Source organism: Salarias fasciatus, chromosome 20 (assembly GCF_902148845.1).
Source record: "Salarias fasciatus chromosome 20, fSalaFa1.1, whole genome shotgun sequence".
NCBI lineage: Eukaryota > Metazoa > Chordata > Actinopteri > Blenniiformes > Blenniidae > Salarias > Salarias fasciatus.
This window is the reverse complement of record NC_043764.1, coordinates 21115600-21131526: the sequence shown is the minus strand read 5'-3', so window position 1 is coordinate 21131526 and position 15927 is coordinate 21115600. Positions and strand designations below refer to the sequence as shown.

Below are 15927 nucleotides of genomic sequence, written 5' to 3'. Positions count from 1 at the left end.
TTTTGGAGACATGAAACCGTTTGTTAAATGCTGCAAACTGCTAATCAAACAAGGTAATGAACAGTGGGGGGGAAAAAAGAGAAGTGCTGAATGGACACAGCCTCACGGTGGAAATGAAATGAACCGATACAGAAGGAAACCAACCCGTATGTTCAGGAAATGATTTTCCTCTGTTCTGTATTTGTTAAAGTTGTACATTACAGTTCAGGGTGCAAAGAAGATTTAATTGCAACAGTTGTGAAATAATTTTGAATTGTATTTTATTGCTGTACTGTTTGTAAAACAGAAAACCAGCTGGTTTTGGTTTAAAAAACTTTGAATAGTTTAATAGCAGACTTTCCTTTTTCGATTTTAGAAATTACTTTAGCTTCTAACTCTTAATCCTGGTCTTTTTTCTGGTTCATGATTCTGTATCCGGGAAACATTATTACAAGATAAATACTTGTTGATGAGTTATTTCTTAAATAAATAAACACTTTCATTAAAAACAGGTACCATGATACAAAAAGAACAACGTTCTCTTGTTTTACATTTTTGAATTTGTATTTTAGTTCTGTCTGCGCTTTCACCCTATTTCATAACAGTCATTTCTTCTGTTTGATTAAATCGTGTACCTTTTTGGTGCCTCTTTTGTCTTTTGAAATGCAGCTGCTGATCACGTAAACCACCGTGCAGGACCTCACGGCACGGCCATTTTCCCACATCAGTCACAGTTGTCCACTTGTCTCTGATTACCGCCGAGCAGCCTGTAATCTGGTTTCAATAACGCTTCGGTTCCGAGTCAGTCGTATTCCCAGGGCACAGGCGGGCGCTCGTCCACGGAGTGAGGTCCCTGACGTCTCTTTCAGCACTCAGAAACCTGACGCAGCGTTCGTCAAGACTCAACGAGGCCTGAAGCAGAAGGAGCAGGAGGACGAGAGGCCAGGACAGATCAACTCCTCCCTTCCTTCAACATTGTCTTTCATTCTTTTTCCTCTTTCTTTTCTTCCTTCCTACACTGTCTTTTCTCCATCCTTACTTCCTGACTTTCTTCTGCCTTCCTTGTGAACGGACTATTTTTTGCATTTTGGTGACATCTGGCAAAGTCAACTGGTTGTTTTGTTGTTGAAAGACTTATGAAAGCGGAATGAGGTTTTCAACGTGAAGCCACTTGTTTCCACAAATAACTAAGAAGAGCCTTTTGTATTATTGTTATTTTTATAGCGACAGCTGTTTTGCTCATAATGTGCTTTTACAGAATAAGTAATACTGTATTTGTTTGGTCCAAACAAGACATTCAGACATTGGGAGAACTCCTCCTCAGGTGATTACTTTTCAGGTTAATGACTCTTCCGATCATTCCTCGTGGCATTTCCCTCATGACAAAAGGTGCAGCATGCAGCCCTCATTTCTAACATTTGCATAATCTCCCTGTCATCGCGACGCTGCTCTGTGCATCTCTGCCCTCCTCCTCCGGCTTCGACTGTCATTTAGAAAAATCTTATTAATTATGAATTGAAATTATCCAACCAATTAATCATAGATGGCAATGTTTGAATGTCAATTTCCAAATTTAGGATAAGAAAAACTCGCCAAGAGACGGAAGCGAATATCTGTCAGGCACATATCTGAGGTATCATTTTAAAGGCTCACTTCTGATTAATAACAGTTTTTCTGTTTAAAGAGTATCATCATGTTATTTGGTGAAATCCACTGGATTTGATGACACAGGGGATATAAAAGGAAAATGTACCATTTTCCTTTGAAAGATAATCATATATGTTTCACAAGGTGAGGATAAAATGACACGCAGTGTCAACCTGTATTACTGCAGAGGACCGTTCGCTCTCTAATAAGGACACTGGGGGCAAACCAGCTTTTCGGAGTGAGGCACAAGCAGAAAGAAATCTACTGAGGGGCCCGAAGACTCGTGCATCAAGGACAGTCTCGCATTTCAAGGGTGACAGCATCACGCTGAAAAACAGTTTTATCCCCCTATTCGTGTAATCATCCCCCATAATGACACTCCGGTCGTAATCCCAAGGGGCAGTTTGAGAAATGGGAGAGACCCGAATGAAAACAACTCAAAGACGGGACGTGTCGGTGGCGATCCAGCCCGTGCAGATGAAATGTTTGCCTGACATCCTGCCATCGGTTAAACTCTCGCGGTGATTTTGCCGTTCAGTCCACATTCAGGGGGCGACGCTTGGAGGAGAGGCTCGTGCAAACAGGTTCTGCATCTGAAGGGTCTGCAGAGTTTGGCATTAATCATTCATGCCCGCCTCCCCTCTCCGCCGTCTCTACTGCCGAAAATACTTAATCTGGAAGCGCAGTGACTTTTACCCGCTGTGGATATAAACCGGCAAACAGGTAGATCTCCAGGTATTTGGTCTCAATGTTTTTTTAAAGTGAGCAAATCATTTCCGATGCCGTTCAGCAGAGCCGCACGATATCAGGCATCACATGTGCATCGGGCAGTTTCCACTGGCAGCATTTCAAAAGTGGAGGAGCTCCCTGACTTGCTTTCAGCAATTTTCTCTTGATTTTTGTGCTTGTTTGATTTCTTCCCTGTGGCTACCAGGTATTAAATACGGACGGCTGTCAAGCTCATGAAATGTTGTATTAAAAACCACTTAGTTTTGCAAATTGAACAGATTTTTCTTTCATATTCTGAATTCTATTATTTGGAATTTGCAGATCGCTAATGCACTGAAATGATCTGTTTGGGGCTGCAGTTTGCACAGGCTCGGCGTTGTCTGGTGCGATGAGTCTCATATCCGCTGCTCAGAATGTGGCGCAAACAACATGAAAGAATGGATCCATCTTACCTGGTATCGGTTCAGGCTGCTGCTGCTGCTCGTGGTGTAACGGTGTGAAAGATTTTCTTGGCAGGCGTTTTGCTCCTTAGAATCAATTGAGCATAGTTTAAACATCACAGCCTTCCTGAGTATTGTTCCTGGTCATTTCCATCTTTCAAGCACTGCAGTTTACTGTCTTCTGATGGTCACTTCCTGCAGAGTAACACGCCATATCAGAAAGATTAAATCATCTCAGACGTCTTTGTTTCCCCCTCCACATGATGATGGGTTCAGAAGGTGTTGGAGTCACCAGGTTTCATTCTGAAAAAAGCCCCTTTAGTGAGTGAAAGAGGACGTTCACAGCATCGATGATCCAGCCTGTTAGTCGGAAGGTGTCTATAATGTTTCGGCTGGTGTCGGTTGATTAATGCTGTGATGCTGAGAGACAGCAGCACTGCCACTGCTGAAGATTTTAGATACTGGAAAACACCACTTACTGGATAAATACAAACATGTGCGTGTGGCTGTTTGATTCCTGAAGGATCCCAGTAGGTTGATAAATGACTGTGACTCTAAATTTGTGTTTTTTCATGCATTTCTCTCTGAAGTCTGGTGCAGTGTATTTTTCATTTCAACATTTGGGCTTTGCATAATGAAATAATTCAGCTTTTATAGTGATGCAGTTCAAAGTCGACTGCAGCACTTGATGGACGACCAGGAATTTGCGGTTATTGTTCAATAACGTCTTCTAGTTTTGATCAAATATTTTTTACGACCTTTATTACCAAAATGAGCTGGCTTAAATTTTTTGATTTACTGGACAGACTGTTGTAAAATTTAGAGATTTTCATGACAGATATAAAAATCTCACTAGTGACGTTTCCTCTTGTCCCATCAACATGTCCAACTTCAGATGGCACAAATACTAGTACAAGTCAGAGTTGTCAGAGGATGGATTCAAATAAGTTTGTTGATGCTCAGCTATTTACCATAAATCATTATTCAGGTCACTGGTTTAAATTATTAGGATCCACAAACTCATTGAAATGAAAACATTCCTAGTTTCTGTTTCCTGTTTCACAAAATACTTTTTTAGCACACTGTTTGGCATGCACATTTTAAGACAAGAGGAGGATTACAGATAAAGATAAAAATCCTGTTAAAGCTTTGACAGAAGCAATGACAACCGTGACTTCAATTCAAGGAGGCAAATATTGATGCATTAGAGGATTTCTGTCCTCTGATTCGGTGCAGTTAAAGACTGAATTTACAGGAGAACTGTCACTAGTGACAGCAGAGCACATTTGTCAATTTAAAGTGTTTTATTACTGGGAAAAAGACAAGAGAATGCCCCTAATGAGATCTACAGGAAGTTTTTTTTATTTTTTGTCAGAAACACGCCGTTAAACAGCGTGTTGCAGCTTTAGGCCTGTTAAAATCTTTCAAGTGGACATGCATGCTTTTCACCTTTTCATTTTAATTTGAAAATGATGTCTGTTTACACTGAAACGCTGAAAATGACGTTGTTCTTCTGTAGGGCCACTAGTTGGTGCTGTATAACACCACATTCACCAAAGCAGAGAAGTCAGAGTTGGCACATTTTCGAAAAGTTGTTTTTTTCCCATTTACTGAGCTGAACTTAATAAATTAACCCACACAGCCTTCAATATGCTCTGATTATTACTGTAACCCTACTGACCAGTGACCGTAACTGGTTGGAAAACACTGGTTTGTTTGCTCAGTTATTTAAAAACATGTTTTACAAGCAACTCAAATCAAAACTTGAAAAAAGGGCATTGGATGAAACATGCCTCTCCTTCACAGTTGCCCTAATTGTTTCTCACTGGAAGCTCACACTTGTTCTCCGAGAGGCGGTAAAGGTTACGTGTAACATCCTCCCTGATACCGACGCCCCGGTGTCAAAGCGTTTCCGCTCCATGGTGCCGATATTCCAGTCCAGCCGGTCTGATCAAATGCTGTGCGAGCTTCCAGTTTAATTCACTTTCCGCTTGAGAGCCCGGCGCGCCGGGATCAAATGATATCAGATCCTCCATGTCAGCGAGACGTTGTGTTATCTAACATCGAACACAACACTCCGACACCGACAACACCCGTCAGCCCCCTCAGTACACACACATTACAAGTCTGTCAACACATTCAACATCTTACACCACCCCCCCCCCCCCCCCCCCCCCCCCCCCAAATAGAATAAATTTATTTCTTCCTGTTCTCTTTTAACAGAATCCAACCAGAGGAACAATGAAATTGCACGTTTTGATGGCTGGAAAATATTCAGTCTTGTTTTTGTGGATCCGTTGAAAATTCCACGTCTCCTCTCCAGCTAGTCCTAAACACAAATGCCACACTGCCGAGCGCTGTGAGGGCCAAAATTAAAAATGTCATAATATCCAATTATGAGGCTGAAATTTGCTCTGAACTCACCAGAGATGTGACTGAATCTCACCACCAGCTGCACCATGTTTACAATAGGACTCCGCCAGCATATGGTCTGAGGGTCAACGCCGCGGTCTGAGCACGCTCAGTGGGGGCGACTCTACCGAGATGTCCGTTCGAATAAATAGAGCACAAATCCTCAAAATGAAGACGCGCAGTTGAGCGTGGGCAGCGGAAGCCTCGCTGTGGGCGGCATAAATTTCACAAGTTTAATCAATCCGGCTTCATTTATGTCTCTCCTTTCAGACTGGTGAATGCGATTTAAAGTGCTTCATTGATAGAAGTTTTATATTTCAGATTTGTCAAAGTAGCCACCCTTTGCTTTGTTGCTTTGCCTTCTCTCAGTGAGCTTCATGAAGTTTGTCACCTGGATGGTTTTTTTGCTCCACAGCCGGGCCGTATCAGGGTTCATTCATGGAATTTCCTGCCCTCTCAACGGGATTGGAACCATCAGTTAAGGTCACACAGTCCAGAAAATTGCAGAAGCTTTGACTGTGTGTCCAAGTGCAGTTCTAAAAACCATCAAACCCTACAAGAAAACTGGCTCACAAGGAAAGGAAGGCCAAGACTCACCTCTGCTGCCAAGGATAAGTTCATTCAAATCATCTGCCTCAGAAATCGAAAGCTTGCAGCAGCTCAGATTAGAGCCCAGATAAATGCCACACAGAGACGGCGTCAGTCAGGCCTTTATGGTCAAACGGCGGCGAGGAAACCACGACCGGGGAAAAGAAACGAGCAGAAGAGGTTTGTTTGCTTCAAGAGAAGCAGATCTTTGCTTCAACCCGTCTTGTCCTCGTGCGACGCAGAATGATTCCCACCGTGAATCCTGGAGGAGGAGGTGTGACAGTGTGTGTGTGTGTGTGTGTGTGTGTGTGTGTGTGTGTGTGTGTGTGTGTGTGTGTGTGTGTTGGGGAAGAGGGTTTGCTCAGGACACTGTTGGAGATTTGATTACGTTTCTCTTTTTGAACCTTTGCTTTACAGATCACCATTTTGTTAGAAATGTAATCAAAACATTATATATGAATATTTATATGAAATTAATTATAGAAAAGATAATAATATTCAAAATAGTATTCTTTTTAGTAACACGATGACTGTATTGCTACCGTAGTAATTAACCTGATAATGATGTCCATGATTAGTCACAACGAAAAGCTTTGCTAAAATACTTTAGAGTTTTGGGGCGTTTGCTGTTTTCATGTCTCAAATTAATGTTAAAACAATTGGAAAACATTTTTTTCCCCCCAACCGGGACTGTTAACAGCTAAATGAATTTAAATAAAATGTGTTCATGACAGCACTGTTGTTCCAGTTGAAAAAGGTTGTTTTGAATTCTCAAATAAATATTCTTCATTCTTGACATAATTGATTATTGATCATGATATGTATGTGTGAATTCAACCGTGTCATGTAACAAAATAACGCAAATTACCACATTAAGCAACACTTTTTTCTAAATTTTGAAACTCGATGACCGCATTGCCTTCAGCAAAGCAGTAAAATAATACAAATGTCTCGTTTTGGCTTGTAATGGCAGGAGACTGAGGACATTTTCAACCTTTTTAAGTCATCTGGAGGTAGAATCAGCTTTTTTCTCCACACAGAGCAGCGCGGTGACGGGACGCTGTGACACCAGGAGGCTGCGACGGCTGCTCGCCGTGACCTTTGGCTGGTTAATGAGACAGAACATTTGGCCACTTCTGATCTGCCTTTTTTTTTTCCCCTTCTAAATCATGCGAGCATACAAGCGCAAAACCCATTTAGCCGCCAAATACCTGCGGCTTTGATTCTGACAGAGCCGCCTGCCGGCCTGTCCTCCCAGTCCCTCTGGTCTAATCAATCAAAGCCTGAACCGGAGTAAAGGACACGCGGAATCAAACGGCGCTCCAGCGTGGGCCGAGCGCACAAGTGAAAGTTTCGCTCCAGTCGTGGGACCTAAAGAGATAAAGTCGGGATGAGTTGACAGAAATTCCGTCTGCGCTCTTGTTTACGTCTGAAAGGCAGCGGAAGGAGCGCGGCGCCGTCTCTAAGCACTGATCGTGTTTGTGTGGCTGACAGTTCCTGTCAGGCGTGCCGTCTTTTAACGTCAGCTGTTTGAATCGAGTGACAGTAAAATTTGAGGGAAACGGTTCAAATGAAGTCAAAAACTCAAAGCTTGGCCTCCCCCGACTTTCCTGAGCGAATACAGTCGTGTGCAGACGGCTTTTAGGTCCCGCAACAAATGTCTCCAGCAACAGATGTTTGACCTTCTGTACTGAGGCTTTCAAGGCGAGACGCGTGACTTCCCTGTAGTTTGTCACTGACTTGACATCTTCTGAGTCTCACTGATGTTTGAGGCAGCAGGAGGAAGTCAAACATCCCATTGCTGACTTTAGCATGAGACAACGAAGTCATTTCCCTGAATGGGTCGCTGGTTTATCACAGCTTCATTGCTGGGTGGGAAAAAAAATCTAACATTCTCCTGATAGATTAATGACGTTTTCTCATCTAAAAAGCAGCACAAATATGAAGTACTAAAGGTAGATGGATAGATCGATCGATAGATGTTTTATTTGTGGACTTTGTTTTCACATGTGTTCTGTATTGTACCTATTCTGCCTTTCAGATCTTTTTTTTTTCTTTATTTTTTTGTTTGTTGCCAAGTTAGGATGTTTTTGCTGTTTTGCAACGAAACGTACCTGGAAGCAGTACAGTTTCGAGCAGATCATTCCCATACAAAGCATGCAAAGCTCTCACTAAATTACCTACGTATGTTTATGTGATGTTGTTGAAGTTGTTATTGTTAGTTGATCGCCTGCAAAACGCACACAAACTTAAAGTGCAATCCAATTGCTTGAGCACTGTTTATACTGCGATCTTAAAAAAATCAGGCCCTCAGTGATTGACGCAAACCTAATAAAACACATCACTTTAATTCTATTTCAACATGAATTTAAGCATCAAGTGTGCTAAAAAGGTTTCACTTCCGGAACCATTTTTAAAAAGTTGCGTTTTCAGGACCGTTGTGATGCAAACAGGCTCCCAAAATGCAAATGTTCTGTTTTCATTTGAAAACACTCTATAGGTGAACCTGGAGTGTTGTTTGTCTTTTGCACACTGCTCCACTGAATCCCTAAAATCTCTTATGATTGCACTACAATTTAGTTTGTGGGGTAATAAGTCTCCCTCAAAAAAGAAACTTCCTGAACCACTTTAACCAACATTTATGAGATAAAAGCTAGTTATAGCTTCTCTGGAAATGTGCTGTCGTAACTCCTCACTGTCCAGAGTTCTTGGGACGACTGGATGGAGCCAGATGGGTGCAAAAAAAAAAGAAAAGAAGAAGAACCTATCGCCAATACTTAAAAGACACCAACTTCTCTGAGAAACAAGTGTTCCTCAAGGTCAAAACCCAGAGACGTCCCTGACCAACAAGCATCACAGAGACTTGTGCTTATCAGTCTGACCAGCCGACCGCTGAGGTCACTTCAGCCTGGAAAATCCTCCTAATGGAGACGATCCCTCAGGAATCACACTGGGCTGGAACCAGATATCGCCACATGCAGGAAAATCCCTCGGAAAGTATCACTTCTCAAGGTTTTAAGTATTCATGGCTAAGTCGGTGCTTGATGGCTTGATGTAATGAAAAGCTTTGCAGCGTGCGGATGGGAGTGAAGCAGAGGTGCCGTCAGACATTCCAGCGGACAGAAAACATTCGTTCCAGGAACATTTCAGACCGAGTCAAACCTCACATTCGGACTTTTTCTTGTAAAAGAGGAAAAAATAATTTCCCACCCATTCAAAGGGTAATTCTACCCTTAATGTATGGGCGTGCAGGTCATTTCTACAGTTGGGCACCAAGAGATTTCTTCCATTTTATGTCTGGTTTTTTTGGAAGATTTAAGGATTTTAAGGAACCAATGGATTTTAAAGGCTCAAGACATAAATTCAAATGTATAACTTTGGGATTAATTTGCATTAAACACAGGACTTTTAAAAGTTTGCAATTAAATAAATAAGATGAATAAACTTTAAATCATGCTTTAAAAGCCCCACAGAGTTTTCTTGGTGTGGACTGCGTCGGTGGAGACAACAGCCGGACGAGCTGTGCAGAAGTAATCTGCTGCTGGTGGCTTTCTGGGATGACTGATGATCGGCAGCAGCTCTGAGCTAATGGGGACTCGGTGGCACCGAGAGTGCCGGGTATGCTGGCGATGATTACTCTCTGACATGGAAAAGGTCAGAGGTCAGTGCGAGAGTGTGCCGCCAGCCTCCTGCACTAAACTGAAAACATTCCCGACACCCGACAATCGTACCTCCCTGCGAGGCTGGAGGCTCGCCGTGCAGCTGCACGTTTACAGAGTCACTGCTGCTCAGCGTCTAAAAATATTACTCCCTTTTGTCACTACTTCTACTACACACACACACACACACACACACACACACACACACACACAGACACCCCTCATCATCGCTGTTTGCTTACTTAAATTCGGTCGCTGAATAAACTGAATAAGACAATTTTTTTCTTGTGTTTTGATGTATTTTTCTCATTCAGAAAGTCTCTGGGACATTTAAAATGACCACATTTGTCCCGTCGCTGTTTAAAAGCTGCACCACATTCTGTAGAGCAGCTGTTTGTTCAGGAATGTGATGCTTTTCTGTGTCGCATCAATAAATTGTATCTTTAGATATTCTAACTAGACGACTTTGCCATAGGAACACAGACATCAGTCATTCACAACTTGTACAGTCAGTTTACATTTAGTACACTGAGTGCTGTGCAGTGGTGAGCTCTGCAGCCTCACAGACAGAGGCTCCTGGTTTGATAACATTAATTACTCACTTATAAGCTTAGTGAATGTGATTTGTATGTTCTCCCCGTGCCTGTGTTTGCTTTTTTTTTTTTTTTTTTTTAATGTATTCTTCAGCCCAAAAGACATACTGTACTTGTTCGGTTGTGGAGATAGTGTGGTTTGTGTGTTACTCTGAAAGTTGACCTGTGTTCGCTGAGCTCAGCTGCAGTCTGCTCCAGAGAAAACTGCTTGTCTGCTTGTTATCTATGTTGTTCATCATCACCCCCCCCAAAAAAGGTAAAAATCTGCTGGACAAAAAAAAAAAAAAGCTGCATCTTTGGGTTTGGGAATGTTGGCAAATCTTAGCAATAGCCGAGATGGCCTTGGAAGGAATGCTTTATATGCAGTTAACAATTATTGGCTGAAGCATCTGGTGAGTCACTGGTAGAGAAAATGGGCGCCATTTGCAGCCTTGGATGTTTCATGAATACTTTCGAGTCGTTCAGCAATGTGCAGCAGCAACAATAGCACAATGAAACGTCTTTCCTTTCACAAAGAGGACTTCAAGTACCAGTCGTAGCTCAAACAAGAACACCTCTTCTGCAGTGACCTTGTCCGCTAGATAGTTGAACATTCCTGTGAACGACGAGGGACATTTTCACAACTGAAGTTTCCAATTTTTACCGAAATTAAATTTGTACGAAATTATGCTTCTCTAAATGTAAGACTGGCCCGTGGACATGATTACATTTAAATAAGCCAGCTTTAATGTGCTTCCCTCTTTTGAGAGACAGGCTAGAGGCGGTGTGCACGTTCTGGATGGTTGTATGGATATTGATAATAAAACCGAAAACTAAACTAATACAGTTTTTATTTTTTGAATCAGTTTAAATCATCCCTCTTGTGGAAATGTTCAAAGGACTCACCATCCTCTCTGGACTTTTGAATGAATGCGTCGACGCCGCTCTCCCCGTAGTTTCCCTCTGAGGCGACGGTGGACACGTAGTTCCAGCGCATGGCCTTGACGATGTCCACCATGGCCTGCGCCTGGTAGGTGTCCGGCGGCACCACGCGCGAGAAGAAGTCGTACCGGGTGTTATCGCTCAGCTCCGGAGCCGTGGAGGCGTAGCTCACCTGAGGGATCTGTGAAACATTGAGAAAGAGAGAAAAAGATTCCGTCATGGGAAGTGACCGATGATATGTTGCAATGAAGTCCAGCCAGTTTAGAGACAGGAGGTCTTCTGGACTGTACCATCCGACGGTCTGCATTATGTGTATTACACACAAAAACATGCAACTGCAGCAACTCTGATCATACCGTGAGAATGCTATCAAAGCAAAATAAAATATAGATTTTATTGATGAAGATAGTATGTGGGAAAATAAATGTCTCTGTCCATACATGTGTCTGAACGTGTCCGTTGGGTTGCTTGCTCATTACCGTTGCCACAGCTACTCAGTGCAATTTGAACCATAGACTTGACTGGCGTTCGCACCACACACCCTGCTTAATGCAACTACAATCTGATCCCATGTCTTCCACACTTTTGATCAAGAGCTGATGCTCCACCAGGAGGATAAAATGACGAGGATCGCATGTCACAGCCGCTGAGGTAGAGCACGCATATGGGGAAGTGATGAAATACTATAATAAAATATGAATGTATATGTAGCACTCAGCAACATCGATAACTTAATAATTTACTGTGTTTTAAATTTAATGAAGCAGATGTAATATCTTGACAATAATATTTTAAAATGTATGTTCTGTTATGCTATTCACCAATAGTTATTTAAGTTAATGTAATAATCAGTAAAATTGCCGTATTGAATTGGTTTTTAAAATCATTTGAAAATGTTATAGCTGTTTTCAATCATTCAATAATATATGAAGAGGATTGTATTTCTAGATGGGACTTTTTGTGCAGGTTGCTGATCATAAGCAGTCATTCCATTCATGCATTAAGGTTACATACATCTTTTTATTTGCTTTTGTAAAACATTATTGGCAAGTTCTTGTGTCAACAACAGCTTTGGTATTTACATTTAAAATGGCCTTTAATGTAAAATTAGTAGTTGTTATTACATTTATGTTGCTCCATAGTGTCAAATTTGACAAAACTCTTCATATTTTACATAGATTTTAGAAATAAAATGCAGACATCCATAATTTTTTTTCAAACGCCTCACTTTCTCAAAAACTTATAATCTCAGTGCGACAAGTTATCTTCATTGGTGTTATTTTTTTATGCATAAATGACTAATATATGCAATTATTCAGCAATAACAAAACATTTAACATGTACGAGTGAAGACCTGCTCACTGTGAATAAAATGAGATGAACAGTTTTACACAACACCAGAGAATAAAGGGAATTCAGCGTCAGACCGTATATTGAAAGCTATTTTGGATTACTGCAGGCTGACACTTAAATGGTGGACAGCATGAAGCTTAAAGGAACGAACATATTGCGTGCAAAATGACAGCTTTTGCTGGTGTGACCGCTTTTTCTTTGCATTGTTCCAGTAAATTCTATTTGTTCTTAGCTTCAATACAGAAACATTACCGCAGCGTGGAGCAGGAAGCTCTTTGTCCCGTTTTTCTGCTTGCTCAAGTTATTTCAGATTTACAGCTTTCTGTGATTTTCTATGGTTTCTGTGCTGCACAGTTTAGAAGCTAACTGACCAGGTTTTATGGCCTTCAATAATGTCTTACATGATTTAACTTAAAATATAGACACAGGTTTTTTCTTTTTTTTCTTTTTGTCTTTCCTGTATTAAATTCAGTGTAAAATCAGATCCAGCGTTGCTTTATGTCAGAAAAGCATTTCCTGCATCTAAGCGTGTGAAAACTTGTCCTTAGGCAGATTCTCATTTTTACGAAGTCATCTATCAAGTCATCGTTAAAACACAAAGCACCGTCAGTAATACCAAACAAAAGAACTAAATGTTGACAAATCTGTGACAAAAAGCTGCTCGGGGACATTTTTTTTAGTCTCACTGTATCAACTGAATCAATTTTGTCTAATTTCTTTGTGTTGATCAAAAAATATCAAATATTGCTTTTGAGTTTGAGCCCTCATCTGACGCCTGAATGAAATTTCCTGTGATTCTAGAGGAGATATAATAGAACTTTTTTCTACCTATACCACCCAAACAGATAAGCTGAATCTTCCTGCTTCCAGTCCTCGTGACCGCTGTGTTTCCCTGCCTCACCTGTGCTTCCTGCTGCACCTGCAGGCTGCCTGCTGCAGCACTGAGGCCGTCTGCTTTTGTCTCTGCTGCTTCACACTGCGGGGGACTTTGATGTGGTCGGCTGCGGCGCTGCGCCCGTCCTGCCGCCGCCCGTGTCAGGAGTGCAGCTGTGCCCGTGACCTACAGCCCCTGCGCTTCCTTATGACTCATGTAACTCCACACTGACTTTTATTTTTGGCACAAGGACCCTCGGAGTGGAGGGAGGACGGGAGCGCAGGCAGCAGGCGCAGGCTTGTATCGACTCTATAATTGGAATGTTTTTTAAACAGAGTCAACAACTGTGGACTTGGGCTCAAAATTAGAAAAAAAAAAAACAAAAAAACATCAAAATCTTATTAGATTGTCATAGTTTGAGACAGTTTATTTGTGTAAATTGCATAGTAAAATAACAGAAAAACACTTCAGATATTTCAATTTATCTGTAGAAAAAAAAATCTAAAATATACAGATGATTCACAATTTAAATTAGGTGATAATATAACATTAGTCAGACCTACCTGTAGACAAAATCTTTATAATTCAACCAACATATCAGATTTTTTTTTTTTTTTTTTTTAATGCTGTTTACAGACATTCTTCTATAACCTGACCTGTTTTCTCTCAGCCTGTTTAAGTGATTGATGCCTGTCGATGATGATCCGGTGGTGTTTGACACATCCGTAAATATTTTCCGTGGCTGAAACGCGTCCTCGCAGTTCTTCGAGCTGCTTTGCGCCTGTGTCATGCGTGCATGAACATTTGTTTTTCTCTCTAAATGGAAAAGGGTTTGTGATGCAGCTAACAAGCCAGTCAGATGCAGCCTTGTTAAGTCGATTTCCTTTCAAATCAGAGACGAGGCAGAAAAAGGAAATGTGTGTGTGATGGACTGGTCAGTGTGTGTGTGTGTGTATGTGTGTGTGTGCGTTGCATGTCAGCCTCCTGGGAATTACTTCTCCCAGGCCATCACGCTGTGCCTTTTCCACACGTTTCTGTGTCACTTGTCTTGCGTTGAAGGATTGCTTGTACAAATCTTACCGCTTCACAAGCCGTAAACGCCAAACGACCCTGATGTTCGGAGCACACGCGTGTCGCTCGTGCGCCGCTTCTCTGCGACCTCAGTAAGGTCTGCGCGGCACATGTTGAGTCTCCGCCCTGCACAGACGAACTATTCAGCTGACTTTGTTGCCATAAGAGCAGCAGGCTAACGCGCCGAGTTTGTTCACACTAACTTGCTTTGACGCAGACGGAACTTCTCTCCTCTGTTTGTTTCCCTTCTGGAACCAATAAAAGTGCAAACTGCTTATTATTATTTTTTTTACCCTCCTCACACCGCTCGTGGGGTGGGATCCAGCAGGTTGAGAGTGAAGTGTTGTTCAAAGGTGTTTGCAAGGTGTTAATGATGTCTCATTTTAGATTATTTTCTTTCTTGTGGCACGCAGTGAGAATGAGCATTAGAGCCGTCTGCAATTCATCTCTTCCAGTTCTGTGTGGAAACAGACGCCGCTATATGTGTTGGTTCTGTAGAAGCAGCATGTCCCTTGGAATTACACAGAAAGTGATATCCTGTGAATTAACTGCCTCCAGCACCTCCCTCCTACGTCCGTCCATCCTTTAAACTCTCCCTTCAGTGATTTCTTCTGATACATGGATAAAACGCAGTGTCCTGAGAGTTCCTGCTGGTGCATATACTTGTTTATCCGATAGACGATTTTAATTAAGACTAGTTCACTCATCTACATAGTATTTGTGAAAAAAGAAAGCGGAATGAATGAAGAAAGTTTTAAGGTCTGTTGAAGATTTTTCTGGTAATTTTTCAGAATAAAAGTGAAATGAAGAGCGACCAAAGAAGAAACGGGCTTTGGGTGTGACAAAACTGATGTATCTGCTAGAAGGTAGACTGTGGTTTGTGTTTTTAATATTGAGAAGACACTGAAGAAATAGAGTTTTTCCAACCGAAATGAAACTAGTGAATTTGTCTGCACGCATGAAAAGAGAGCCAGTTTATCAGGGAACACAGGCAGCGGTGGCGAGCGCTGAATGGAGCTCCAGTCATGAAGTGGAGAGCAGCGTGGCAAATAACATCCAGTGCTGAAGGAGAGTTCTTGAGGCAGATCTGTAGATTGCATCATCATAGTCTAAGATGGAGAGAACTGTCATTTTAACCAGGAGTTGTTTGGGAGAATGTGTAGAGGATTTGTTTTGGTAAAGAAAAGCAATATGGGATTTGACCTTAAGTGAACAGTACGTCTATGTGGGTTTCAAATAGAAGTTTGCTGTCAAGATACTGAGATACTTGTAGCTTTCAGCGTACCCAATCTCAGAGTGAACATTTTGAGGTAACGCTCTGCATGTGGCATATTTTATGGTTAAAAACCCTGCATTTAGTTTTATTTGTTTTTCAATGGTGACTGGAAATGTGAACGCTCATGAAGCTGGTCTGTCATAAAGACTGCGCAGCATTTATGGATGGACTAGATATGTCAGTAACGGTGTCGTCAGCATATAGATATACATTACATGACAGTCACCTGCACCAAGAGCAATGTCATTGCCATAAATACAGAATAGTGTAGGACCCAGTAGGCTTCCATGTGGGACACCATGAGATAGTCACAGGGGATCTGTTAGAATGCTTTCCAATCAAACCAAATCTCTTGCTTGGAGTCTAACAATAGAAGAATCAACAG

At 41.7% G+C, this 15927-nt stretch overlaps 1 protein-coding gene across 2 annotated transcripts in view; it reads right to left on the bottom strand.

Annotated features, from left to right (window-relative positions):
* LOC115407652 (metabotropic glutamate receptor 4) overlaps positions 1-15927 on the bottom strand; it is a 148735-nt gene that overhangs the window by 57267 nt on the left and 75541 nt on the right. For both annotated transcript variants that reach the window (XM_030118083.1, XM_030118082.1), the window contains exon 2: positions 10933-11149. In XM_030118083.1, coding sequence (XP_029973943.1) covers positions 10933-11149 — 217 coding nt within the window. The remainder of the gene's footprint in view (positions 1-10932; positions 11150-15927) is intronic.